The 27,465-nt window shown below is 47.4% G+C and overlaps 1 protein-coding gene and 1 pseudogene across 8 annotated transcripts in view; both read right to left on the minus strand.

The window, feature by feature from the left end:
* The window catches only part of GLT1D1 (glycosyltransferase 1 domain containing 1), a 158,774-nt gene that overhangs the window by 7,063 nt on the left and 124,246 nt on the right, over nt 1-27,465 (minus strand). For 5 of the 8 annotated variants that reach the window (XM_010347632.3, XM_010347631.3, XM_074402030.1 and 2 more), the window contains one exon: nt 26,367-27,404. The exons of 1 other annotated variant lie outside the window; for it this stretch is intronic. In XM_010347632.3, coding sequence (XP_010345934.1) covers nt 27,243-27,404 — 162 coding nt within the window. In that variant the 3' untranslated portion in view covers nt 26,367-27,242. Of the gene's footprint in view, nt 1-10,601; nt 12,598-19,190; nt 27,405-27,465 lie in introns of those variants that run through there. 2 more of the 8 variants (XM_074402028.1, XM_003937097.4) reach the window with 2 other exon arrangements.
* LOC101032670 (NACHT, LRR and PYD domains-containing protein 9 pseudogene) lies at nt 1,554-8,403 on the minus strand (annotated as a pseudogene).

Below are 27,465 nucleotides of genomic sequence, written 5' to 3' on the forward strand. Positions count from 1 at the left end.
GACAGTCAGCACATACACAGTGAGTCTCTCCATAATCATATTGCTAGAACACTGTCGGAGAGTAGCCCTGAAATCACAGACCTGCTGTCGTGGCATGCAATTACAGGACAGAGGTACCAGGAGGAGAAGTGCTCATGGTGATCAAGAAAAGCCTTTGTGAGAAGACTACTTAAGGGTGCTCTCCATCAGAGGAGCACACCCCCGATCTTGTATTTCTCATCGGTCCAAATTTCACATGAAATGACCAGGTGGGGAATTTTTCTTTCCACAGACAGCACCTTCTGAGTTTCTTCATCAAAGGCAGATTTGTGCAGTCTCAAATCTTTGGAAGTAGGGAAGATTGTTACGTTTCCTTTCTGCTACAGTGACACTAAGCATCTGCAGGCACAGCCCAGGTGGCTCAAAGCCTCACACAGCATCACCACCACATCAGAGTCCAAGGTAATTCAGTCAAGGTTCAGACTGTTCAGTGTTTTGCAGGCAATGAGTGCTGCAGGGAGGTCTTCACAGCAGGCACAGGTGATGGTCCATGTCTCCAGCCCAAGACACTCTATTAGCATCTAGGATGCTTCAGAACATCACATAACTGTTTGACACCAGCACCTCCTATTTCATCATGCCCAAATTTCAGAGTCTTTTGTTTGTTTGTTTTGGAGATGGAGTCTTGCCCTGTTGCCTAGGCTGGAGTGCAGTGGTGCAATCTCAGCTCACTGCAACCTCCACCTTCCATGGTCAAGCACCTCTTCTGCCTCAGTCTCCTGAGTAGCTGGGATTACAGGTGCACGCACCACCATGCCCAGCTAATTTTTGTATTTTTAATAGAGTTGGACTTTCACCATATTAACCAGGCTGGTCTCTAACTCCTGACCTCATGATCTGCCCACCTCAGCCTCCCAAAGTGCTGGGATTACAGGCGTAAGACACCACGCCTGGCCGGTCTTCAGTTTTTTATTGCAACTAAAACAGCAGAAATGTCCTTATAGGAAACAGAAATAAGGAAACAACCCATCAACCACAACTCCTGTATGTTGCAGTCTGAGTACTTCAGTGCTTCACACAGAGATGCCACTCCATTATCTTCCAGGAAATTTGACCCCATGTCAAGGAGGGACAGGGATTTACTGCATAAAAGGGCTTGGGAAATGTAGTCACAGGAGACACAGGTGAGACAGTGGTACATCCACATCAATGTCTCTAGGGCACAGTTTGGGCGCTTCAGGGCTTCACGCTGCAGCAACAGCATTCCTTCATCCCTCTCGAGACTTTCTACCAAGCAGAGAGGTTTCAGTGTCCTGTTGCAGACCAGGACAGAGGCGATATCTTTACAAGCTCCGTCAGAGAGGTCACATGTTCTGGGAAATGGTAGCCTGGGTGATGCCTCCCTGGCGATTCTTTGCAAAGCGCTAGCTCAGTCTGTTTGTAAACTCTGAAAACTCACATTTACTTTTATGTCTAACTTTGGAAATGATTCAGAATTATTTAAGGTGGTTCTTCATGACCCTCCTCTGAAAGCCTGAGCCTGTATACGGCACCTGTGTGAGATGACAAAGCACTCAATATGCAAGACAGACTTTCAGAGGAGGGTCATGAAGAACTGACTTAAATAATTCTGAATCATTTCCAAAGTTAGAAATAAAAGTAAATGTGAGTTTTCAGAGTTTACAAACAGGCTGAGCCAGCGCTTTGCATCACCCAGGCTACCATTTTCCATGTCTAACATCTGGAAGTTCTTGTTGGTCCTGAACATTAAGCAAAGCTCCCGCCAGTAGACGAGCTTCTCATTGTGATCTGAGATGCATCCCGACTCATCTGGAAAAATATTCTCTATATACATGCAAAGTGTAGTTAAATTTTGACAATGCTTCAGGCAAAATGAAGATACTACAAAATGTTTTATGTTACCAACATAAATGAAAACTTTTTCAAAGGAATTCATCACTTGTGTTACAAATTCTTTTTCCTGAGTTGCAAATAAACCACTAGATAATTCTTGGAAAGCTATGGCTTCCCTATCAACTCCACACTGACTTAAACTGTTAAGGCATTGGGTTATTTCCTGCTTCAGATCTTTTGACTGTGGAAAACCAAAGAGTGTCTTCAGCATGCTGGTGATTTATTCCGTTGAAATTCTGAACACGAATATCCCCACCTGGGTCAAGTGGGTTTGAGGGTGAGCCACACTTGCTCTTACAAGCTGGGTTATGCTTCCAATGGCCGGGTTAGGATTGTCTTTAGGTCGTTGGAGCAAATAAAACATGGCGGCACAAAACTCCTGGATACATACATGGATGAAGGTAAAAAAGTCACGTCTCCTTAGAGAAGTTTCATACCCACTCACATTAAGCCCTCAGACTTGGATAACCCATTCCTCGGGAGATCCCCATGGCTAAATACAAATGTATGTGTCCATGTTCCCTCTGCAGCCAAATCTTACAAGGTTTTTAGTCAGGCTCTGTTCAGCTTAGGTGGAAAACTCTGACTTCCTGCTTTGAATGTATTTGTTAAAAATGATGCATGTGAAAAGGTGGTGTTTTGGGAGTTTATTTCAAGGTATTCTCCCCTCTCTAGCCACCATTTCATACAAATACAGACCAACCAGCATATAAAGGGATTATGGCACAAGATAAACAGCACTCTAATATCTCTTATAAAATTGAAAACTTTCAAGGCTTTATTCTTCTCGCCAAAGAAGTAGGAGAAATACAGCTTCCTTTCAGGTTAAGTGAATCCTGGAAACTATATGAGTTTTAGATGCTGTAACATAAATGTTCTTTTTTTTTTTTTTTTTTTTTTTTTTGCATATCCACTTTTCCTAATGCAATGAGCACAGATGATTCTGGAAGTATCTTTTTTTGCAACAAACTGCTCCAGGTAATTTCTGCTGGCTGTGGCTGCCTCCAGCCACCATACAAGTCAAGCCTAAGTTCCAAGTCAAACTTCAGTTGCTCAAAGCCATCTATGATGAACAGAATTTGCTCTGGCTGGGGAAAAAAAAAAGTCTTCATTCTCTGGAGACTCAGGGCAATCTTTAGAGAGGAGATCTGGTAAGCTGGTCTCTGTGATACTGTTCATTTCATAGATACTGAGGAAAAAAAACAGTGTGTATCTATCCTTCCATAAGTTTCCCTCTTCCCGGTCCAACACTTCTTTTATTTTTTGACATGGAGTCTCACTCTGTCACTCAGGCTGGAGTGCAGTGGCGTGATCTCAGCTCACTGCAACCTCCCATTCCCAGGTTCAAGTTTTATCAAGATTATCCCACCTCAGCCTCCCAAGTAATTGGAATTACAGGCATGCACTAGCATGCCTAGCTAATGTCTGTATTTTTAGTAGGGACAGAGGTTCCACCATGTTAGCCAGGCTGGTCTCCTGACCTCAGGTGATCCACCTGCCTCAGCCTCCCAAAGTGCTGGGATTACAGATGTGAGCCACCATGCCCAGTTCATCACTTTTCTTAAAAGGGTTTTTTTTCCAATTCCATCAAGACCTCCCAGGACCACAGTGAGTAGTCTAGCCTCAGCAGTATATGCCTTATTCAATACTTCATACTCATTTCTCATGGTTTCTCTGTAGAAATGCCCAGGGACACGAAGACACGTTTCCTTTCCCATGCAAGTTGAAATTTTTCTTTCCTATGCTTGGGTTTAGCTTAGTTCTCATCTCTTCATGAGACTTCTTCCAGAAATCTTTCCTATGGATGTGTAGAAACAGGTTGGATGTCACCTCCCATGCCTGTTTTCCCAGATAATGTTTGTCCAACAGCTTTGCTACATCTTCATTGGAAGCCTTCTTCAGCTCAGTCCAGGTGATTGGCTTGAGTTCAAATTTCAAAGGTTCTTGTTTGAGGAGCTCCTTAAATTTCAAAAACTCTTCCTTTCTGAGCTCCTTTAGATACAATAACAACAACAAAAAAGGACTCCACCATATTGTCCCTAATTGTGAGCTCAGATGTTTCCAGAAGAAAAAGAAAAATCCTCAAAAATAAAGATTAAATGATGCCCAATCCAGCTTCTGGTCCTTTCGGCTGGTACTTATCCTGCTTTATGCTATTTTAACTGGCACATGGCACATCACAGGATGTGTATAGACTGTTTTATTTGACCATTCACTTATCAGTGTACTTTTCAGTTAATTCAAGTTTTCCGCTATTAAAAACAATGATAGACAATCTCAAAAGGTTATGTACCATAGGACTCCATTTCTGTGATATCCTAAAAAATATATAGTGATGGAGAACATATCACAAGGGCCAGAGGTAAGGGGTGGAGAAAGGAGGACGTGACTACAAAGGGTTAATGTGAGAACATTTTCAGGTGCTTGGTGCCAGTGACCACAATCTACACCTGTGTAAATTTCATGGAACTGTGCAGATACAAAATGTCCATTTTGATAAGTGGTAATTTTTTATAAGTAACTTGATTTTTTAAAGTAATCACCTGTGTACAATGCTGCTGTGACATCCGTGCGATGCCTGACACACGGGGGTCGCCCTAGGGCAGCCTATAAGAAGAGAGACACTGAGTCGCAGGTCACCACATCTTTGATTTTAATATTTTCGGCCAAATTTCCCTTCAAAGCAGCTACACAGATGGGCTTTTTTTTTTAATTAGTAAAATGTATTGCATATATTTGAGGTTTACAACATGATGTTATGGGGTATCTGTAGATAGTAAAAATGATCACTGCAAGAGAAATAAAACAAAAAAGAAAAATAAACAAAACAAAACAAAAAAGAAAAATCAACAAAATAAAACAAAAAAGAACAAAATAAAACAATTACTACAGTGATGCAGACTGACATATCTGTCATCTCACATGTTACTTTTTTGTGACAAGAGCAGCTAAAATATTTGTATTTAACAAAACCCCTATACACTTCGTTAACTTCATCCTCATGATGCACCTGAGGCCTGTAGACCTGTTTATTCTGCCTATCTGCTCATTTGTACCCTTTGACCTGCACTGCAGCCTCAGTCACAATAACCAAGACACAGAAGCAACATGAATGCCCATCGTCAGATGAATGGATAAAGATGATCTGGGTCTATGCAGGGAGAGAATGGAATAGTATGCAGGCTCTAAGAAGGAGGAGATCCTGCCATCTGCCACAACATGAATGAGGCTGGTGGACACTGTGCTAAGTGAGATCCAGACACAGAAAGACAAATCCTGCAAAATCTCACTTATATATGGCATGTTTTTTAACGAGCTCAAATGTGCAGACATAAAGAATGAAACAGCCATTACTACCCGTGGAGGACTGGGGAAACAAGGAGATGTGGACAGGGGTGTGCAGCAGACACGTAGCATGGGCTTTCCTCAAAGGCAACATGGCCTTAGGGATAGTTCCTGCTTCAGACTCTGTGGAAGACTTCCACAGAGAAGTAAAAATCTGTATATAAAAATTCCTAACTATCCCAAATCTATTTTCCAAACTGCTGGCCTTTCTTTTTACTGGGGTAGAGACACAACACAGGTTCAGAATGAAAAATAAAGCAGAAAAAGAGGCAATTAAAGGAGAAGTTGAAAACTCAAGTACCTACAGGGCCCAGCAGGTAACATTAAAAAACGATTATTATTATAATTATAGCAAACACTGGCAGAGCTCTTTCAAGATGTCAGCCACTGGCTGATATGGTTTGCCTCTGTGTCCCCACCCAAATCTCATCTCGAATTGTAAGCCCCACCTGTCAAGGGAGGGACCTGATGGGAGGTGATTGGATCATGGGGGTGGTTTCCCCCATGATGTTCTCGTGATAGTGAGTTCTCACAAGATCTGATGGTTTAAAAGTGTATGGCTTCCTTCACTCTCTCTCTCTCCTGCCACCATGTAGACTGCCTTGCTTCCCCTCTACCTTCTGCGGTGATTGTAAGTTTCCTGAGGCCTCCCCAGCCATGCAGAACTGTGAGCCCGTTCAACCTCTTTTCTTTATAAATTAACTGGTCCCAGGTAGTATTCTTTATAGCAGTGTGAGGACAGACTAATACACTGGCCAAAGGACTTTCCACATCACAATGTGGTCGTCACCACATATCACTAAAATAGGTTAGCTTCATATCCCCATATTACAGGTGAGGAAACTGAGGCACAAAGAGATTGAGCAACATACCTGATATTACATCTAGAAAATGACAGAGTTGGTACTCAATACCAGGCAGTCTGGCTTCAGAAGTAAGTGGGCGAAATCAGCCAGGAGTTAGAATCCTGACATTCCATACTGCATTTTCAACAGCGCAACAGACAACCAGAGTGAGGATGGAGGAGGTGAGGGCAGATGTGGCAGGCAAGAGTGCCACGTGTGGCTGCCCTTGGAAAACACACCCTCAGCATCAATGGCTATTTCATCTTTTTTTTTTTGGAAAGAGCTCAAAATTGGAATTTCTTTATAAAGTGTCTCAATTTTAAAATATGGACTCAGCTTACTTGTTATAACTGTAGATCATCTTATGACCTCTGAATTAGAACTGGATAATGTTGTGTTGACACAAATTGCCAGCCCTCTGTGATTCATTTAGACCCAGCTTGAGGAGCTCACCCAAGGATACCCTCTCTTCTATTATTGCATCACAAAACTAAATAACACACTAAATCTTAGTGACTTACAATGAAAACAGTTTGCTTATTGTTATGGTTTATCGATTGTAATTTATTATGATGATTTAGTGATTACTGTAACTATTGCCCGTGAGTCCATGGTTCTGCTGATCTAAGTCGCGTTTGGTTGGTTGTGACTGGACTCGCTCATATATCTGCGGTCAGCTGCCTGGTCTAGAATGGCACACAAGACCCTGGTTCTACTGCGTGCTGTTAACAAAAGCAAGTCAAGCAACCAGGCTGCGTTTTCCACTCAGGCATGAGGAAATAGACAAGTGTCCGAGGCATGGAGCCCGGAGCTGATAAGGCCACAAAATCACCCACTTCCTTGCCACTGCACTCACTTTGTGGCCTCACCCCTTCCTCTGCCCAGCCTCCACAACTAGGACTTCGTTGATTGCTTTAAGGAAAGCTGATGGCTAGAAAGGAACAGCTGAACTTTCAGAAGTGCCATTAAGTGAAATTATTCATTGACATCTGATAAATTCAAAGTATTCAGGTTTAATTTTATTGTTTGCTCCTATTCCCATTGAAATAGTTATCAAAGGAAGCAGAAATTAGAAGTCAAACCCTATCAGGAATTCATGCTATGGATTGCATACCTTAACAGTAATAGGAAAAAAGTGAAGAAATAGCCTTAGTGAGGTGGAAGTTCAGCACTGTGTGAAGACCAGCACCCTCCGAGAAGGCTTTTCCCACCTTCCTCCTAGAATGTGTGGAGTGGTGTGAATTTAACATGTTAACATATGCATAACAGTTAATATACAGAAAAATATATTAGAACAAAGGGACAGTGTAAGTGGAGACCATTACACTCATCATTCCTCGGTCCCCCCGTGTTTTGCTAAGAACCTACTTAGTGCACGATGTTGTAATAAATGCATGTTATCGGGTTTAATAAATGCTCACTGAGTTGAGAGCAGCCAGTCACTCACTTTCATTTGCTGCTCTCTCTCTCTCTCCCTCTCTCTCTCTCTCTTTTTCTGTCTTTCTTCGACACAGTCGTGCTCTGTTACCCAGGCTGGAGGGCAGTGGTGCCCAGCTCACTGCAACCTCTGCCTCTGGAGTTCAGGCAAGTCTCATGCCTCAGCCCCTCCAGTAACTCCCTCTCCACACACATGTTCTTTCAATTCTGAATAAAACGACGCCCCAGAGATGTCCACATCGTAATCCCCGGAGCCTGTGGAGGTGGTACTGACACAACCAACGGGATTCGTAGGGGTGATGTATTAGTCTGTTCTTGCACTACTATAAAGAAATAACAGACTGGGTAATTTACAGAGAAAAAGGGTTTAAATGGCTCAGGGTTCTGCAGGCTGTACAGGACGCCTGGCAGCATCTGCTTCTCGGGAGGTGTCAGGGAGTTTTGACTCATGGCAGGCAGGAGGTGGAGAGGGAGCAGGTATCTTGCCTGGCAGGAGTAGGGCCAAAGGTGGGTGGAGGTGCCACACACGTAACCAGATCGCAGAGGAGCTCACGCACTCACTGTCATGAGAACAGCAAGGAGAGAATGGTGCTACCCCACAGATGAGAACTCGGCCCCCATGATCCAGTCCCCTCCCACCAGGCCCCACCTCCAACACTGGGGATGACACTCCGACAGGAGATTTGGGTGGAGACACAGGTCCAAAACATGTCCGGTGGTTCTGTGAGCAGATCATCCTGGAATATCCCGAGAATCAGCATGTTCATAATAGGGAGACAGAGTCCCAGAACAACAGGAGATGCAAGGACCCACGGAGGTCAGAGAGACCGGAGGCCGCCGTGCTGCTGGCGTTAAGGTGGAAGAAGGCGCTGTATGAGTCCATCCTCGCACTGCCGTAAAGAAATACCTGAGACTCGGTCATTTATAAAGAAGAGAGGTGTCATCGGCTCATGGTTCCACAGGCTGTACAGGAAGCAGAGTGGCTTTGGCTCAGCTTCTGGGGAGACCTTGGGGAGCTTTCAATCGTGGTGGAAAGCAAAGGGAGAGCAGGCACTTCTCATGGCTGTAGCAGGAGGGAGGTGGGGGGGGCACGCACTTTTAAATCACCAGATCTCATGAGAACCTATCACCAGAACAGCACCAAGGGCGATGGTGCTGAACTATTCACGGAGGCCATGACCCAGTCGCCTCCCAGCAGCAGTCAGATACCAATACAGATGGAAATGGGGACCGCATACCCTCCTCAGTTCTCAGCCTTCCCAATCCGGTCAAGAAATCGCTCAGCACAGGGACCGCCATCAGGGTCTCTGGGACCAGCCTGCCTGTATGAAATCCCAGCTCTCACACCAATGATTTGAATCCCCTGTGCTTCAGTTTCCTTATCTGCACAGTGGGCATAATACAAGCTCATGCCTCATAGCATTCATGGAAGGATTTAGCCAATTAATAGATGAAATGCATTTCCAGTTTCCAGCACATATAAAAAAATACGTTCGATTTCTTAGGGATCTGCAAGCCAGTGTGAGAAGAAAGACATAGTTCTTGGTGTTAGTATTATGCATTTCCATCTAATTAAATTCAAGGAGAGAAGAAAAAAAACAAGCACTTCTGCAAACTTGGGTGTGGTGTTTCTCCGTGCGAGCCTAGAGGTCCAGCCACTGGCCTGTGTTGTGTGGGCCTGTTAGCACGTGTAACTTCTGAGAGATCACTTAGGTTAATTATTGCTTTCTATTTTATCTCCCCTGGATCCCAGTAATAACTTGGGCCTTTCTCTGGTATGAAAGATCTCTGAAAATAGTTCAGACCCTGTTGGATGACTGCTAACACATGAAACACATGATCGAATTAAGCTTAAACCCCAGATGACCTTTATCTAGAGGGGTAACACAAGTAAAAGATTTTTTCATGTAAAAGGCTGGAGGTCACATTGGGTGTCATCTCCCTAAGGCCCTTGTAGACCTAGAAACATTAAAAATAAACCCTGTGCATTTCATTGATGTCCATTCTTCTCTAGGGAGAAACAGACATTTGCTCACATCCAGGAAGAGCCCCCCATAGTGCCCTCCTCTATCTCCCTCTGGCCCTTTCCTCCTCACCCCTACCGTGGTTCAGGGGCTGTGCGGAAGGGTGGAATGTAAATTGCCCAGATACTGTACATATGCAAACGGGGTGGTCGGTGGATTTGTAATGGTCATTACGGAACATTATGCATTTCATCTGTAACATTTCTTGAAGGATAGTCCTTGTTACTTGGCTTTGCAAGCTCATGAGGAAAGATATTCTTTGTAGGACATGAAAAAGAGACTTGTTTCCTATTGTGTGGCATCGGGATTAATAATTAATCAATGGATTAGCCCTAAGTTCCATTCATGTGTATGTAAGTCTCTATTTCACACTTCTGCATGGGTATCTAAAAGGCACCGTTAACTCATTCTAACCACAGAAATTCTTGTTATTCGTTCTATTGTTCATTTCTCCCACTAAGAGTAGATTGAGCTGCACAGAACAGAAATCCCAAAATAACAGCTGCATAAACACAACGGGTCTTATTCTCTCACATAAAAGGCACTGAAAAATGGACAGCTTGGGCCCGGCCCAGTGACCCCACCAAGTAATCCAGGATGAAGGCTTTTTCAACCTCAAGGTCACCAAGTGGCCCCTGAAGCTCCAACTACCGTAGCCAGATGGAGAGGTAAGAGGTGGGGCCCTCTTGGTTGAGGTGCAACCTTTAAAGGATGTTCCTGGAAGTTCCTCCCGAAGATGCCACTTTTATCTGACTGGCCAGGACTTAGTCACATGGCTAAACCCAGTGCCAAGAAAGCCAGGAGGTGCAGAATTTTTTTATCTCAGCAAGTTATCTGAGAAAGGCTGGGCTCTGAGGCTGAGGGACCCTGAGGGAACACCAGCCCGGCAACAGCATTCTCAGCTGCCCCTCCTCCCTCAGCTACCTGCTCCAAAACCCTCCTCCCTAAGCCACTCCCTCCAAACAGCTCTTCACTCAGCTACTCCCTCCAAAATGCTCCTCACTCAGCTACCCCTCCAAGCCCACCTCACTCACCTACTCACTCCAAGCCACTCCTCCCTCAGCTACCCCCTCTAAGCCTCTCCTCACTCAGCTACCACCTCCAAATCATTCCTCAATCAGCTACCCCCTCCAAACTGCTCCTCCCTCAGCTACTCCCTCTAAACCACTCCTCACTCAGCTACCCACTCCAAGCCACTTCTCCCGGGACTTGCCCACCCCATGAATGGCACCCCCAGCTGCTCTGGCCGAAACCGCAGCAGCACTCCTGGATCACTTGCCTGCATCCTTCACACTTAATTAAACAGCAGGATGTGTCAATTCCACACCCAAAATACATCTGTTTCCACCCATGTCGCCCTGCCTCCCTGCTGCTACCACCCCAAGACGCCACTGTAAGTGTAATCTATTGCTCTTATCATTCCTAAGTCCCACCGTGTTTTGTAAAGAACCTTCTTCATGCACAATGTTGTGATAAATACGTGTTGTCAGCTGGTCACTTTCACTTGCTGCTTGACTTGAGACTCACCTGCTCTCTCCTTCCCATAACCCACTCTCCGCAGAGCAGCAGTCTCACCATGCCACGCCCCTACTGAGACCTCTCCTATGGCGTCCCATTACCACTGAGTTAAAAAACACACACTGGCCACTGACTGCCACGCAGACCCTCTGTGGTCTGAGCCCCCGCAAGTCCTGAGCAAGTGTCCCGCCTCACTCCATACTGCTCACTCCTGAGCTCCACCCACAGGGACCTTCTTCTCCTGCTCCTCCAACACCCCAAGCCCTTCCTACCTGGGGCTCCTGCACCTACCCTTCCCTGTGACTGGACAGCTTCACCTCAGCTGTGCACCTGCGACCTCATCGCTATTCCTCCTCAATACGATGGCCCACCTCTCAACGCCCGCTCCCGTCACCTGAGACCAAGTCTCATCCCACTCTTACACGCCCCAGTCACTCTGTAATCCCTGTTTTATCTTCTTTACAAGCTGGCCAGGGGCAGTGGCTCTCATCTATAATCATAGCACTTTGAGAGATTGAAGCAGGAGGATCACTTGAGCCCAGGAGTTCTAGACCCGCCTGGGTAACACGGCGAGACTCTGTCTCTACAACACACACACACACACACACACACACACACACACACACACACAGAGCAGGGTGGAGTGGCATGTGCCTGTGGTCCCAGCTATTTGAAAGGCTGGGGTGGGAAGATCGCTCGAGCCCAGGATTTTAGGCTGTCGTCAGCATGATCACCATGGCACACCAGCCTGGGCAACAGAGCAAGACGCTCTCCCAAAATAATAAATAAAATCCGTCATTACTTACAATTATCTTTTTTAAATGTACTGGTTTACTGGTTTATAATTCGACTCTGCCTGTTGGAACACAACCCCCCATGAGGACAGGGAGCCTGCCTTTCTTGAGGTCAGACTCTTCAATGTGTAGAAGTACATTTGATGCCTAAGAGGTGTTCAAAAGCTGCTGTTAAATGAGCAAATGACTGGAGGAGTGAACCCTTCTGAGGCAAGCGTGCATGAGATCAGAATGGATGAACACAGGGGCCGGGCGCCGTGGCTCACGCCTGTAATCCCAGCACTTTGGGAGGCCAAAGTGGGCGGATCACCTGAGGTCAGGAGTTCGTGACCAGCTTGACCAACATGGAGAAACACTGTCTCTACCAAAATTTTTTTTAAAAATTAGCCAGGCCTAATTATCACCCAGTAATCCCAGCTCCTGTGGAGGCTGAGGCAGAAGAATCGCCTGAAGCCAGGAGGCAGAGGTTGTGGTGAGCCGAGATCGCACCACTGCACTGCAGCCTGGGCAACAAGAATGAAACTCTGTCTCAAAAAAAAGAATGGATGGGTGTTGGAGAAGTGGCATGGATCTGGGGATAATTACCCACCTCCCTGGGAAAGAACAAACCATGAAAATGCCTACGAGTCAACCAAGGCCGAAGCGGGAGATGACGGATCCTGGGAGCTCACCGCAGGAAAGCTGCCAGCCACTCAGCGGGACACCGAGAGCCGTTGACTTTCTCAGGACTTTGCGTCTGAGCTGAAAGAACAGGAGAAAGAGAGATGCTTCCTGGAATGATGAAATTACACCGGACGGCCTCATGAAGAATTCTCAGTTCCCACTGAGGCATCAAATAGTTGATTTCCTCATGGAAGCCTCCATCACTTGTGACAAACTGTTTCTTTATTTTTCCAGAGAAATGTTGGAGACAGAAAAGATGAACCAAGAAGCCCTCGCCTGACTGCAGCATTGCCAGCGAGCTTCACCGCTCACCAGTGAAGAGCCAGCCAGCGGCGGAAGAACAGAAACATCCAAAGATAGATTATGCCTTCGCTTCCAATTAGAATGAGCTATTAATTACATGTTTTGAATTGACTTGAGTTATAAATTGCTCATACGGAAAGAGAGAGCTGTTTTCTTTTTCCCACATAGTTCAGCATTGCCAGCTTCCACCGGCAAAAAATAAAGTCCTCTCTTGAGAGATTTTCAAATTTCAGTAACGGAGGTTGTTAAACAAGGCAAGGCGAGTTTAGCCCTGAGAGCTCAGAAGTAATTCACATTTGGCCAATTTGGGACTCTCGGGCTGGCCATTACATCTTTAGATCATTTGGATCGACTCTGAATTAAAGCTGGCATCCCAAATCGCTACAATTAATCTGCTGAGTACACGTGCCACCAAATGTCAGGATTTCACGTGGTAGGGTCTTTGGAAAACTTTGCATGGCTGATACACTGACAGTCTCAAAACAGCTAGTTTCAACTGGGTTAAGAACTGCAATGGCGGTATCGATCCGTTAAACACCATACCATATTTGATTGGGAGGTTACTCCCAATTAAAGTCATGTGCCAATCTGTGTATGACATGATCATTTCAATGTTTATTGCTGGAGCACTGTATTTGAAGTGCACCCCTAACTTTACATCCAACTCTTTCTTTCTGCCATTAGGTACTGCCTAAAGACCAAAACACAGCCTTAAGCCAGAAGCCCAGGAAATACACAATACATGATTTGAGTTTTGATCAACATTTCATGACTTTTAGCCGGGCGCCATGGCTCACGCCTGTAATCCCAGCACTTTGGGAGATCGAGGTGGGTGGATCATGAGGTCCGGAGATTGAGACCATTTTGGCCAACATGGTGAAACCCTATCTCTACTTAAATACAACAAATAAGCCGGGCCTGGAGGCAGACGCCTGTAGAACCAGCTACTCGGGGGGCTGAGGCAGGGAAATCACCTGAACCCTGGCAGCAGAAGTTGCAGTGAGCTGAGATCGCGCCACTGCACTCCAGCCTGGGTGACAGAGCAAAACTCTGTCTCAAAAAAAAAAAGAAAAAAAAAAAGATTTCCTGACTTTTTGGGATGAAATATCTCCAGTGAGACACTGGGAAGAAGATGGAAAGGTCCCCTTCATTTTATTCCACGCCCTCTGCTAGTTCACGCCAGAAACGACACATCCCCCTCATGTTGGCATTTGGACCTGGTAAGAGCTCGAGACACAGTCACTGAGGGATGAGTCAGACGTAGTAATTATGTTTTCTGCTTCATTCCCTTAATTCTTTTAAAAATATTATTTTTTAGCCTACCAAAAAATGCTTACTTGGGAAAACCGGAAAAACTACAGAAAAAAAAAAATGCCTAAGAAAATAATAATTAACCATAAGCTTATCACCCAAATACACGTGTGCACCACTGTAAGTCTAGTGTATGCTTATATATGCATCATTTCAACAAATATATACTCACATTTACCTATTCGATATATTTTATTTTATATTCATATTTATTCATACATATATAAAACCAAGTAGTTCTAAAGACAGTTTGCACCCGACTACAAATGCGGGACAACCCCGCTGGCAGCGCGTGAGAATTTGGTGGTTTTAAGGTGCTCGCTACTTTAGCCACCGCTTTGACCGTCTTCCTGTCTTCTACCAACCTGCCTTCTAGCTCCACAGGGCAGAGAGCAAACGTGCTGATTGATTTGATCAGGATTCGGTGCCCAACGTTCCCACTTCCCACCCTCTAGCTCCCACACCCGCCAGAGTGGTAGCTAAATGCCTAAGGAGTCCACGTTCATAGACAGCTTGTGCGTGCAGGAGGCGCAGGTGTGCTGAGAAGCTCTGGGGGTGACATGTACATTTTATTCTGGAAACAATGATGTCCTGGGTTGGCAAATAAATGGATGGTCTTATCTTGGCTACAGTGTTTCCGTGCTGGTATAGCGGGTTGAATCGTGGCCCTCTAAAGGTAAGTCTACCCTAAACCTAAGCATGAGATCTTATTGGAGCAAGTATCTTGGCAAATGTAATTAAGGCAATACTTTTTTTTTTTTTTTTTTTTTTTTTTTTTTTTTTTTTGAGCCAGAGTCTCGCACTGTCACCCAGGCTGGAGCGCAATGGCGGGATCTTGGCTCACTGCTTCCTCCGCCTCCCGGGTTCAAGCGATTATCATGCCTCAACCTCCAGAGTAGCTGAGATTACAGGCACCTGCCACCATGCCTGGCTAATTTTCGTATTTTTTTTTTTTTAGTAGAGATGCGGTTTCCCCATGTTGACCAGGCTGGTCTCAAACTCCTGGCCTCAAGTGATCCACCCATCTCAGCCTCCCAAAATGATGGGATTACAGGTGTGAGCCACCACGCCCGGCCAAGGTGAGGGTCTTGAGATGAGGTCATCCGGGACTTGGCCCTAAAGCTGAGAATGAGGATCCTAATGAGAGAGAATAGAACACAGAGAGACACAGGGAGGAGGCCCAGGGAACACAGAGGCAGAGATGGGAGCAATGTGGTCACAGATCAAGGAATGCCTGGAGCCACCAAGAGCTGGAAGAGGCAGGAGGGAGTGTCCCCTAGAGCCTCTGAAGGGAGCATGGCCCTGCCCACTTCTGGATTTCAGATTTCCAGCCTCCAGACTGTGGGTGTCTTTTTTTTTTTTGGATGGAGTATTGCTCTTGTCATCCAGGGTGGTTTAGTGGTGCGATCTCAGCTTGCTGCAACCTCCACCTCCCGGGTTCAAGTGATTCTCCTGCCTCAGCCTCCCGAGTACACTGTATCTTCTCTGTCCCTCAATGTCCCTGTGGCCCCCGAGGACACCCGTCCCACCTTCCTTGTCCCGCAGTCTGCACTAGGGACTCACTTGGAAGAATGAGTGAACCACTTGCTCACCCAGTAGCTTCCAGGTCACCTCCTCCCATGGGGAGTACCAGTAGCCGGGCAGAGGAGGATGGAGAGTGGGTGCTCTCCCCTGCAGGGGTCCCACTGGGGCCGGGGCTGGAGAGGCTGCACCCCTTCACACGAGGCCAAAGCTCCCATCAGTGCACCCTCTCCACACAGCTTTCTCTCTCCAGGTACGAGGACCGCTCCCACCACTGCGCTTCAGGTCTATAGATTTGAAGCTTCCCCTGCATTCGTCCCAGAGATGCACCTAGACTCGGTTACACCTGTGTAAGTAATCCTTGTATGAAACTCTTCTCAAAGCTGGATGAGGCCACCTACTTCTGTGACACAGTTACATAAGTAAATCATGATATTATTGCATGCCTTATGTTCAAAATTCTCCATGACAAAAAGTTTAGAAACATATAAGAGAAGTTTTTTTGTTTTTTTTTTTTGAGACGGAGTTTCGCTCTTGTTACCCAGGCTGGAGTGCAATGGCTCGATCTCGGCTCACCGCAACCTCTGCCTCCTGGGTTCAGGCAATTCTCCTGCCTCAGCCTCCTGAGTAGCTGGGATCACAAGCACGCACCACCATGCCCAGCTAATTTTTTGTATTTTTAGTAGAGACGGGGTTTCACCACGTTGACCAGGATGGTCTCGATCTCTCGACCTCGTGATCCACCCGCCTCGGCCTCCCAAAGTGCTGGGATTACAGGCTTGAGCCACCGCGCCCGGCCTAAGAGAAGTTTTTTAAAAAGACGGCTGATGGCAGCACACTGCTCCCGTCTCCTGCAAGACAGTCCAGCCGCCACCTCCCCGCCTCCCCTGCTTGCAAGATGACTGTTGGAGCTCCAGTCACCACGCCTGAGTTCTGGGCAGGAAGAAGGGATAGGCAAAGGGTAAAAGGCATCTGTTTCTGGTAGTGTCTCATCTGGAAAATTCTGTTTACAACATATATGCTGGGATTGTGCCTCGTGGCCGCAGGCAGACAGGAGGGATGGAATATCGTCACCTGCACACATTGCCTTCTTTGACCGAAACTGGGGCTTAGTTGGTAAGAAGAGAGTAGGTGTCAGGTATGCAATTAGCATTCTCTGCCTCTGAGGGTGAATTCGCTCAGGAGATGAAAAGGTTACCAGTGAGAAGATCTCACAACAGTTTCAGAAAGGCATAAGGGCACCCTCAGTCATGGCCAGAGCAAAACCCACAGACTTAGTGAATGGGATTCATCAAACCCTAAGCTGGACCCTAAGCTTTTACACTTGACCTGTCAGTGCCTTGGAGTAATCCCATTCCAGACTTCCAAACAGCCTTGTTCACCAACAGTTTTCAGGTAATTATAAGCCACTTTCATTGCAGTCCAACCTTTATTAACTTTATTTTGAAAGGTAAGAGGGCTCAGTAGGAACCAAAAGATCAGAACTATCTCAGGAATAGCCAGAATCAGGGACTGGAATGCCTTTGGACCGCTCTCTCTCTCTCATTCTGCTTTCTTCTGTACCCTTTCTTGTATTTTCCTCTCTCCTTTGCAGCTCCAAATTGTCAGGGAAAGATTCCAGTTACCTGTTATCTCAGAACAGGCATTTACTCCTGGACCAACACACTGTGACCAGAGGAAGGGTACTGAGGAAGAGACTGCATATGATATATTATTAATAACTCCATTAGTCCGTTCTCACACAGCTATAAAGAACTGCCTAAGACTGGCTAAACCTCTTTTCTTTACAAAGAAAAGAGGTTTAATGGACTCACAGTTGCACATGGCTGGGAAGGCCTCAGGAAGCTTACAATCATGGTGGAAGGGGAAGCAGGCATGTCTTACATGGCGGCAGGTGAGACAGAGTGTGTAGGAGGAGCTGTCAACAACACTCATAAAATCACCAGATCTTGTGAGAACTCACTCACTATTGCGGGAACAGCGTGGGGGAAACCACCCCCATGACCCAGTCACATCCTGCCAGCTCTCACTGGTGACACGTGGGGATTATGGGGATGATAATTTGGATGAGATTTGGGTGGGGTCACAGAGCTGAACCATATCAATAACCAGGTATGGATACATATTCTTCATTATAATTCAGACATTTAAAAATCTGCAACATTGGATATTAAAAATGATCCTTGTCAAATCGTGGTGCAAATGATTTAGACCAGTCAACCACAAAGATTATGGCTTTGATCGTTTCTTGGACCATTTTTGAAAATTTACTGAGCGTACAGACATCGATGTCTCATAATCTTCAAATTGGCTTTGCTTTCCACTGGTCCCCTCATTAAGGTGTTAAATGAAACCTAACATACTTTCATCGGTAGAATTATATTTTTAACATTTTGAAATTTCTATTTGTAACATCAGTCATGCGGTAACCTTCCACCTTCCGTAAAATTCATGCTTTAACATCTGCCCTGTAAGCATAAGCTGAGCACTCCTGGATCTGGACAGGAGGTCTGAGGTGCTCGGGTCACCCCGCCTTGGTGTCCCCTCTCCCTCACTGCTAACCCCACCATCACTCCCCACTGCTTAGGAGCACTTTTCAAATACCAGCCAAGCAGTCCAGAGTGCATACCTACAACTACTTTCCTTCTCAGGCTCATACCCTGGAGGTCAGTATCCACTTGCCCGCTCTCCCCAAAGCCAGGTGCCAGACAACTAGAGGCAGCCCCTATGCTCAGAGCCCACTGAAACTATTCAAGCGAGTTAGTGCTAAGCCTCACTTGTTCCTGCCATGGAAACCACCATAAAGTGTCTTCCCTGCATATTCCTCTATCTGTGTCTCCTGTGTAACCCTGGTGCATCCCGTGGGGTGAGATGTGTCCGCTCCTCTTGGGAACTGTGAGTGGCAGCTATCATTTGAATGGCAGTCATCTCAGATCTGTTGGTCTTGCTATGACCAGAATTTCCTATTTAATACCCTGTACTTTAGAACAGACAGCACCAAGACCCTCTCTTCCTTCCTGCTATGCAGTCGCCGGGGCCAACACCTCCCCCAGCTGTGTCCCCTACTCTCAGATCACTGCGTTTAGCTGATCTCAGGGAGGCGGGCAGAGCGGACATGGCACACACCCTACCCCACCTGCATCCCACTCCTGGCTCCCACCCTCGTCCCTAACCCAGCCTGGGCCGCCTTCTCATAGACCTGGGGACCTGACTCACTTATTTTCTTTCCAATCTGGTAATTAAAGCACAGCCTGAGTCCTTCAGGACTTTGATTCCATATCCATCTAGACCTCCTTTTAGAACATTAAAACCATTCTCTCTCAAACACACCCTGCTTTGCAATTCAATAGCTTTGTTTCTCAAGAGTATTGTTTCCTCTCTCACAGCATTCAAAAGCCTCCTCAGAAATTCAGAGCCAAGAATTTGACTCTTGGAAACCTGTATTTGGTTGTGTCAATGGCCACCTCCACCCTCAAATTCTAATCTTCATAGTGAATTATCTGCATGTATCTGTGTATGTGTGCAAAACAAAATACTGACCAGTTAATATCTGAGTTTATTATTCTGCCACTGAAAAACAGAAACACTGTTTGCATACAGGCAGTATCATAGCTTATGAGGTTTATCCAAAGAGTAGTTATTTCTAGACTAGTAAAAACATTCTAAAACCAATAAAGTCTCATTGTATTTGGAACCCAATAATCAAAATTTCCTCTCGGTGTTACTTATCAACAAATAACAATCCTTATGGCAGAAGCGTTTGAACCGGAGCAGCTCCATCTTGAATAGGAGCTGAGTAAAATGAGGCTGAGACCTGCTGGGCTGCAATCCCAGGCGGTGAAGCGTTCTAAGTCACAGGATGAGACAGGAGGTCGGCACAAGATACAGATAATAAAGGCCTTGCTGATAAAACAGATTGCATAAAGAAGTCAGTCGACAGCCACCAAAACCAAGATGGTGGGGAGAGTGACCGCTGGTCGTCCTCACACGGCTCATTATACGCTAACTCTAAGGCATTAGCATGCTAAAGACACTCTCACCAGCGCGAGGACGGTTTACAAATGTCAGGGAACTCCCTGACATTGCCCCATATGGTCCAAAACGGGGAGGATCCCTTAGTTCTGGGAACTGCCCACCCCTTTTTTCCAAAACTCATAAATAGCCCATGCCTTATTTAGCACATAATCAAGAAATCACAGCCACTCGTCAGCCCACGCTGCTGTCTGCCTCTGGAGCAGCCACGCTTTATTCCTTTACTTTCTTCATAAACTTGCTTGGGTTGTGGGACTTTTCCTGAGTTCAACTAAAGACAGGGTCCTTGTCACACAGCCATGAAAACTGAGGCTCACAGACGATTTGAAGGGTGAGTAGGACAGGGCTTTACTGGATGAAAAGGAAGGAAGGAGGTAACAGGGACCCTCCTCAAAGCCCGAGTCCCAGCTTCCCACCTCAGAGTTCGAATCCCGGGTTCCACCCAGGAAGAGGCGGGCTGGGCTCCTCCTCCCTGCTGCAAACAGCACAGAGCTGCCGCTGCTCCTCCCAGCACGCAGCAGGCTGGAGTTTTGCTGGGAAGCCCTTCCCACCAGTCTGCCTCACTTTCATTTTATTCTATGGACTCACTTAGAATTATTTCTGTGCAAGATCCAAGAACCCTCTTTTAGGGTCTGGATCAGGACCCCGTTCTGGTACCACTTACACTATGCACCTCATTCAAAGTAAATGTGAGAATATTAAAACTGAAGGTTTCCTTTGTCCTGAGCTGAACGTTTGCCTAACCCATGTGCAAACTGGGTATCGTAGGGTACAGCTGGCAACTGTATGAGGGAGGAGAATTGGGGGGTTGGGGGGGAGAGAGACAGAGAGAACCAGAGAGAGAAGGAGAGAGCACAGTGGGTTGGGGGCACACCTGTAATCCCAGTACTTTGGGAGGCCAAGACGGGTGGGTCGCTTGAGGTCAGTAGTTCAAGACCAGCCTGGCCAACATGGTGAAGCCTCATCTTTACTAAAAATACGAAAATTAGCCAGGCATGGTGGCATGAACCTATAATCCCAGCTACTCGGGAGGCTGAGGCAGGAGAATCACTTGAACCTGGGAGGCGGAGGTTGCAGTGAGCAGAGATTGCACCATTGTCCTCCAGCCTGGGCAGAAAAGCGAGACTCCATCACCAAAACAACAACAACACCACCACCACCGAGCGAGCACAGTGGGCAGGGCCGGCTGGCCAGGCGTCCCGGCTCCCTTCTTCCTCGCCCTGTCTCAGGCCCGGGTTCAGAGCCTTGGCTTTCTCACTTGTGAATTCACAGGGTGGTTTGAGGATTCACTGAACTATTGTGGATCAGACACTGTCGAGTAAGAAGCAAACTTGGACTCTGGAAGGATCCCTAAGGGGCAGGAAGGGACGATGGCAGTGTGGAGAGGGCTCTAAGTGTGAGCTCTGGGTCAGGCGGCCTCCACTCTCCTTTGCTGGGGAGGAGCAGGCACGCTCAGAAGGGCGGGTGCAGTGCCAGGAACCGGGGTGAGGGTGGCCAGGAGCAGGCGGCAGATCCCAAGTTTGGCCCTGGGACCCTCTGCTCCCAGGAGGGGCTGCTGGGGGTCGTCTGCAGCTCAGGCTGGGGAGCGCAGCAGGCCTGGGAGAAGGAGAGGAGCTTTAATAAAGTTTGGTTCCTGTGCATTTTGCTCTGGTCCACCATCGGGGTACAGTTCCACCATCGGGGTACAGTTCCACCATCGGGGTACAGTTCCACCATCGGGGTTCAGTTCCACCATCGGGGTACAGTTCCACCATCGGGGTACAGTTCGGCTCAGTCCCTGATGAGGCGAAGGTTGAGATTCTGGAGGGGCTGTGTCTGATCTTGTCACAGGCTAGGGGTGTCTCTGAGTCTCCTCCCATTCAGGGAAGGGGCTCTTTGCAGTGAGGGGCGTCCTGACCTTTGCTGTCTTCCAGGGTCAGCAGACAGGGAACATCTCCAGGGACAGTTGAAAGTGAACCCACTTGAGCATCAGCTGGTTTTACAGTCTCCTGCCCCACAGCCAGTTCCTCCCCAAACCCTGGGCGGAATGCGGTCACCTTGGTGGTTGGAACCCTCTCCCGACAGCCCCAGCAACTTACAGAAGAGGCTGATGGAGACTCCCTCAGTGCCACGCTAAAGCCTCCACCCCAGGAGGGGCTGCGGCTTCATTCCCATCACATGTGACCTGTGCTGACCTGAGACTCGCTGTGTCTGTGCAGCTGGGACTCCCCCCCACCCGCAGCCACATGCGACGACACACCCCTCCCCTCTCCACCTCCCCATAAGCCCTCCTGTGGCTTCCCCTCAGGAGCCTGTGCTGAGGAACCTCCCAGTGCTCTCCTCACTTCAGTCAAGTAGTAAAACTCCTATCGATCAAAACCTGCGTTGTTGTGGAGTCATTCGTTGCTCGCCAGGTGAACGAACGTCGGTATTTTTCGGGCCGCACAGAGCTCGGGAAGTTCCACGCTGTCAGCACGGAGCACTGCCTGGCACGCAGCAGGTGTTCAGTTAACGTTTGCTGCAGCGGACAGAAGCATCCCCATGTGACGCTGTCTATGTCATAAATGCAGCTTTGTTCTCCATCCTCTGGTGACTGGCAGCTGTTTACAGCATGGCTGAGCCCTCCTTGAACGCACTCAGACCTCGGGAGAGACAGGACAGGGAAGCACAAAGAGGGGACACTCTTCACAAACCGAAAGCCAGCAGGTCCTTAGGCTCTGCACGCTGTTTTCCCATATGTTTCTAAAATCAAGGAGTTTGCACTAAATACGGGGTCAGAAAGCTAGTATAGTGACGGGTCTGTGGCCTGGGAGGCACCGGACTGCACAGCCACAGCCGAGCGGGCAAAGCGGCACCTGTATCTACAGCCCCCACCCCCGCCCCAGGTTCACGTTACGGTGCTCCGCCTCCCTGGGCAGATCAGCAGCCGTATCAGATTCTCACAGAGGCGCGGACCCCACTGTGAACTGCGCATATGACAGACCCAGGCTGCACGCTCCTTATGAGAATCTAATGCCCGATGATCTGTCACTGTCTCCCGTCACCCCCAGAGGGGACCGTCTAGTTACAGGAAAACAAGCTCAGGGCTCCTACTGATTCTACATTAGGGTGAGTTGTAGAAGGATTTCACTGTATGTTCCAATGTCGTCATAATAAAGGGCACAATAAATGCAATGCCCTGGAATCATCCCCCAAACTATCCCCCTTCCTCGCACCGCAGTCCATGGAAAAGCTCTCTACCACAAAACTGGTCCCTGGTGCCAAAAAGTTTGGGGACCGCTGAACTATACTGCTTGGCTCCCCGATCTCCAGCTTCCTGTAAATATCTGGCTATTAACCTTTCTAGTTTGGGGAAATATTTGCTATATTTTTCTATTAGATGGTAAAATGAAAATACAGATGCCAAAACCAGCAACTGTTTTAAATGAAGCATGACTGTTCTACTAGCTGAGGCTTTCCAAAGTGCTTGGGGTGATTTCAAAGGCCTCTAATGAAAAAGGCATGACTATGGCTTTTTTTTTTTCTTTTCTAAGGAGAAAGCTTTTGAAGCTTTTGTAATTTAGCAGAATTGTGTTATAATTTAGAGAGACAATTCTCTCAGCCTACATTTTTAAGGACTATTTATGAGTCTGAAAGAAGAAGTGAATTATAAAATAATCTCTTTAAAATAGATTGTGGCCACGGAGTCAGATGAAGTCATTCCTTTTAACACACCCTCCTCTCTTTTTTGCATTCATTTTTCCCAGAAATTCCGTTACCCTGCGAAGATCCTCTTAGAAATCACTTGCAGCATCTTGGAGGTGGTTTTTATCTTGAAAAATTGTTGCGTCTAGTAGCCCTTAGGTCATGTTCTCAATGCCTTTTGATCCTCACTTCTTAGAGATGACTCTGTAATCTCATGGAAAACTTTCCACAAGAATACACTAATGGATTCTAACAGGATTTATTTCACACTAATTGTGAAGCACCCAGGAAAGTAACCCCGGCCCCCAAAACACAGACTGCACCAATTATTCTAATAAAAATTTGTAGAATGAATGGACAAATGGTTATGTAGACACTGTCAAAACAGGATAAAATAAACCCCACAGGAAAATGGGAATATTTCCACATTGCCTCCTGGAGATTCAGTTCTGTATCTCAAAACAGAATGGCTTGGAGAATCAGACACTCAGAGGTTGACGTTCTGTCATCGCGCTCAGGGGTTGAAAATCTTGACCGTGCATAGGACATGACGTGCAAGGCTGTACATACACGATCAGACATGCCATGCTTGACGAGGTTTCCAAGGAGAACTTCGATGACACGAGGTTTTGGTTTCAAATGCCACCTCTAGAACCTGCACTCTGCACAAGACGGCCTTCCACCAGATGTCATTTTTAACACCAATTCTTGATTTGTTTTAGTCAAGCTCTGACTCATGAATCCCTTCAGAAGAGATTTCTATTTCCGAAGACCCTCCAACAGGAGCAACAATGCGCTTACTCATTCAGGATCGTCATAAAAACATTCAGGGCCGGGCGCGGTGGCTCACGCCTGTAATCCCAGCACTTTGGGAGGCCGAGGCGGGTGGATCACGAGGTCAAGAGATCGAGACCATCCTGGTCAACATGGTGAAACCCCGTCTCTACTAAAAATACAAAAAATTAGCTGGGCATGGTGGTGCGTGCCTGTAATCCCAGCTACTCAGGAGGCTGAGGCAGGAGAATTGCCTGAACCCAGGAGGCGGAGGTTGCGGTGAGCCGAGATCACGCCATTGCACTCCAGCCTGGGTAACAAGAGCGAAACTCCATCTCAAAAGAAAAAAAAAGAAAAGAAAATGTGTGATCTACAACACAAGGAATACTACTCAGCCATGAAAAGGAATGAAATCACGTCTTACGCCGCAACACCGATGGAACTGGGGGTCATTATCTTCAGTGAAACAAGCTATGAACAAAAAGACAAATACTGCAACTTTTCACTTATAAGTGGGAGCTAAACAATCTGTACACACGGAAGCAGAGTGCGGCATGCTGGACCTGAGCAGGGTGGGAGGGAGCCGGGAGGATGGAGGCTGTGTGACAGCAGGATGTGCATTGCCCAGGGACAGATGCATGGAAGGCCCTGACTTCATCACCATGCAAAATATCAGTGGAGCACAACTGCACGTGTGCCCCGTGAATATGGACAAATAAAAACAAATACGTGTTTAGGTTGGGCGCAGTGGCTCACGCCTGTAATCCCAGCACTTTGGGAGGCCGAGGTCAGGAGTTTGAGACCAGCCTGGCCGACATGGTGAAACCCCATCTCTACTAAAACTACAAATAAGAATAAAAATACTACATACAAATAAAAATAAATAAATGTTTAGGCCAGGTGTGGTGGCAGGTGCCTGTAATCCCAGCTACTCGGGAGGCTGAGGCAGGAGAATCACTTGAACCCGGGAAGCAGAGGTTGCAGTGAGTGGAGTTCACGCCACTGCACTCCAGCTTGGATGACAGAACAAGACTCTGCCTCAAAAATAATAATAAAAATAAATAAATTTTTAAACATAAAGTGAGCCGCGTGTGAAACTGACGCCATCTACAACACTCATGAAAAAGCCGTGGTCTTACGTCTGTACTTGAGTATTCACAAAGTGGCTGCATTTTAACCACCTGGTAACTAGATGCTTAACAGTCTGTACTTCCTTTGAAGGCCTGGGCCTGGTGGGGGCGGGGCGGGGGGGAGGGTTCTGCTCCTTGCCGAGCACAGCTCACCGTGGGAAGAAACGGAGGCTGTTTTCACATGGCTGATGGTGACACTTTTTATTAATTTTAAAACGTGCCCTTCTCCCTAGGCACGTGCACATTCTCCTACAAAGACGTGGTGGTGCGGAGGTACCGTGGAGTTCAGGTAGCTACCGGGTCACTCAAGGAGGAACAGACTCGAGCTTCTGGACAATCAGCACTTTGTAAACAGCAGCATCATTAGCTCTAAGACAACACTGGACCTCGAAGGGCCTTTTCTGTGGGTGGCATCAATTATTCCAGATTCAGACCAGGCTGTCCTGTCCGGACCCAGGCTCTGCCTCTCCCTCCTCTGTCCCCACAGGTAGACATGAACACCGTAACCCTTGGGCCACTCAGAGGAAAAAAAGGTTGGTGGGGGGGCGATGGGAGGCATTGTTGAGCTGTCGTCCCATCACTGGGAGCCTGCTGGTTCCTTTCTGGAAAGTGATTCTGTTCTGTGATGGAGGCGGCAGAATGAAACATGAAATTCCACCGCACGAGATCCAAACTTGTTCTCATCCCCAGGGCATCCGAGTTTAAGAAGTTTAATTTGAGGCTACTCCTTTTAAAAACAAGATGTAGGTTGTGCCATTTAAAAAAAAAAATGATGGTTGAAACTATGTAAGCAGAAAGTTCAGATATCCTAAACCGTGAAGCACGCACAGCACTGGTGGGCTCTTCCCTTGGCCCCCCTCGGGCTCTAAACCACTCTTACACCCAACGCTTCCCACGGCGAGGCTCTGCCCGGCTCTGTCTTCTCACCTCCTCAAAGTAGGCTGCTTTCTACCCACAAGTGTCGGGAAATGCCGCCTTCCCCAATGACTGTAAGGAACCCACGGGCATGCCACAATTTCAGTATTCAGTGGCGGTTTATCCCAGGCAAATTCCACTCGCAGAGGACAGGGAAGACTGCGTGTCCTGATGTCACGCAGATGACAGGGACGGGGAGAGGTCTCTGTTACCACGATGGCGGGGCTGGCCCCGGGAGGACCTCGCTGGATGGCTGCAAAGCCCTGCAGACCTGAGTTCCATCCTGCCAAGGGCTGGAGGCCGGTGACCCTCCGACAGCCATCCCCAGGTCCCTGATGTGGGAAGGGGAAGGGCCCACCCCGGAACCAGAAGCCCCAGGCCTCCATCTCAGGCTCACTGGAGCATTTTGCAGGCTACAGGGGACATGGCGTTTGCTCCTACTTGGTTTTCCACTCAAATTCTGCCAAGAGGTGAGTGGGGCCTACGAGCAGCCTGGCTGCTTTTCTAAAAGGCACAACTTGCAATTCCACCCTTGAAAAGTGACATGTGCTGGCTGCGAACTCCCTCACAGTGCCTTCTAGTATTCGGAGAAGACTGGAGCCACCTGCATGCCTGTCAGAGTTGAGATCACAACAGAAACGCTGCTAAGACTCAGTCTGGCTGACACGTCTGCTTTTTGCTTTTGCCTTTGAAATGGGCAATGACGGGGAGAGGTCGGTCAGGAGGCTGGGGAGGGGCCTGAACCGTGACTGCCTGAAAATAAGCCTCTCTTGTCCACACCAAAGCCCTACGGCAGGTAATCAAATTCTCTCCCAAATTCCCTGGAAACCAGTTTCCCTTTCCCTGTCCCAGTCGCACTTCCCTCAGGACAGGCGGGTGAACTCGCCTGGGTCAGCATCTGAACCACAGAAAGATACGGGATAAACGCAGGGTCTCTGCGGACTCACGACCCACATTTTCTAGGATTCTGCTAAGGTTGGTTAGATTTGAACTGGACTGGACCCACGTGACCCAGACTCTGAGCGTCCACCCAGAGCCATGTGTCAGAGAGCAGGTGCCTGATGAGGCGGGTCCTCAGTCCTCACTGCTGCCTTCCAGCTTCCTGATGAGCTGCTGGTAGGTGTCTCTTTCCACCTGCCATGAATGATACATTCTCACGTACGCCTTTCCGTTCGTTACAATTTCCTTTTCTAAAGCAGGATCACTAACCAGTCTCTTTGCCAGATGAACAAACTCCTGCAAAAAAAAAGGAAGGAGACATAGACGTGAAAAACTGAAGGAGGGAGATTTTGCAAAT

This window comes from Saimiri boliviensis, chromosome 7, assembly GCF_048565385.1.
Source record: "Saimiri boliviensis isolate mSaiBol1 chromosome 7, mSaiBol1.pri, whole genome shotgun sequence".
Classification (NCBI taxonomy): domain Eukaryota; kingdom Metazoa; phylum Chordata; class Mammalia; order Primates; family Cebidae; genus Saimiri; species Saimiri boliviensis.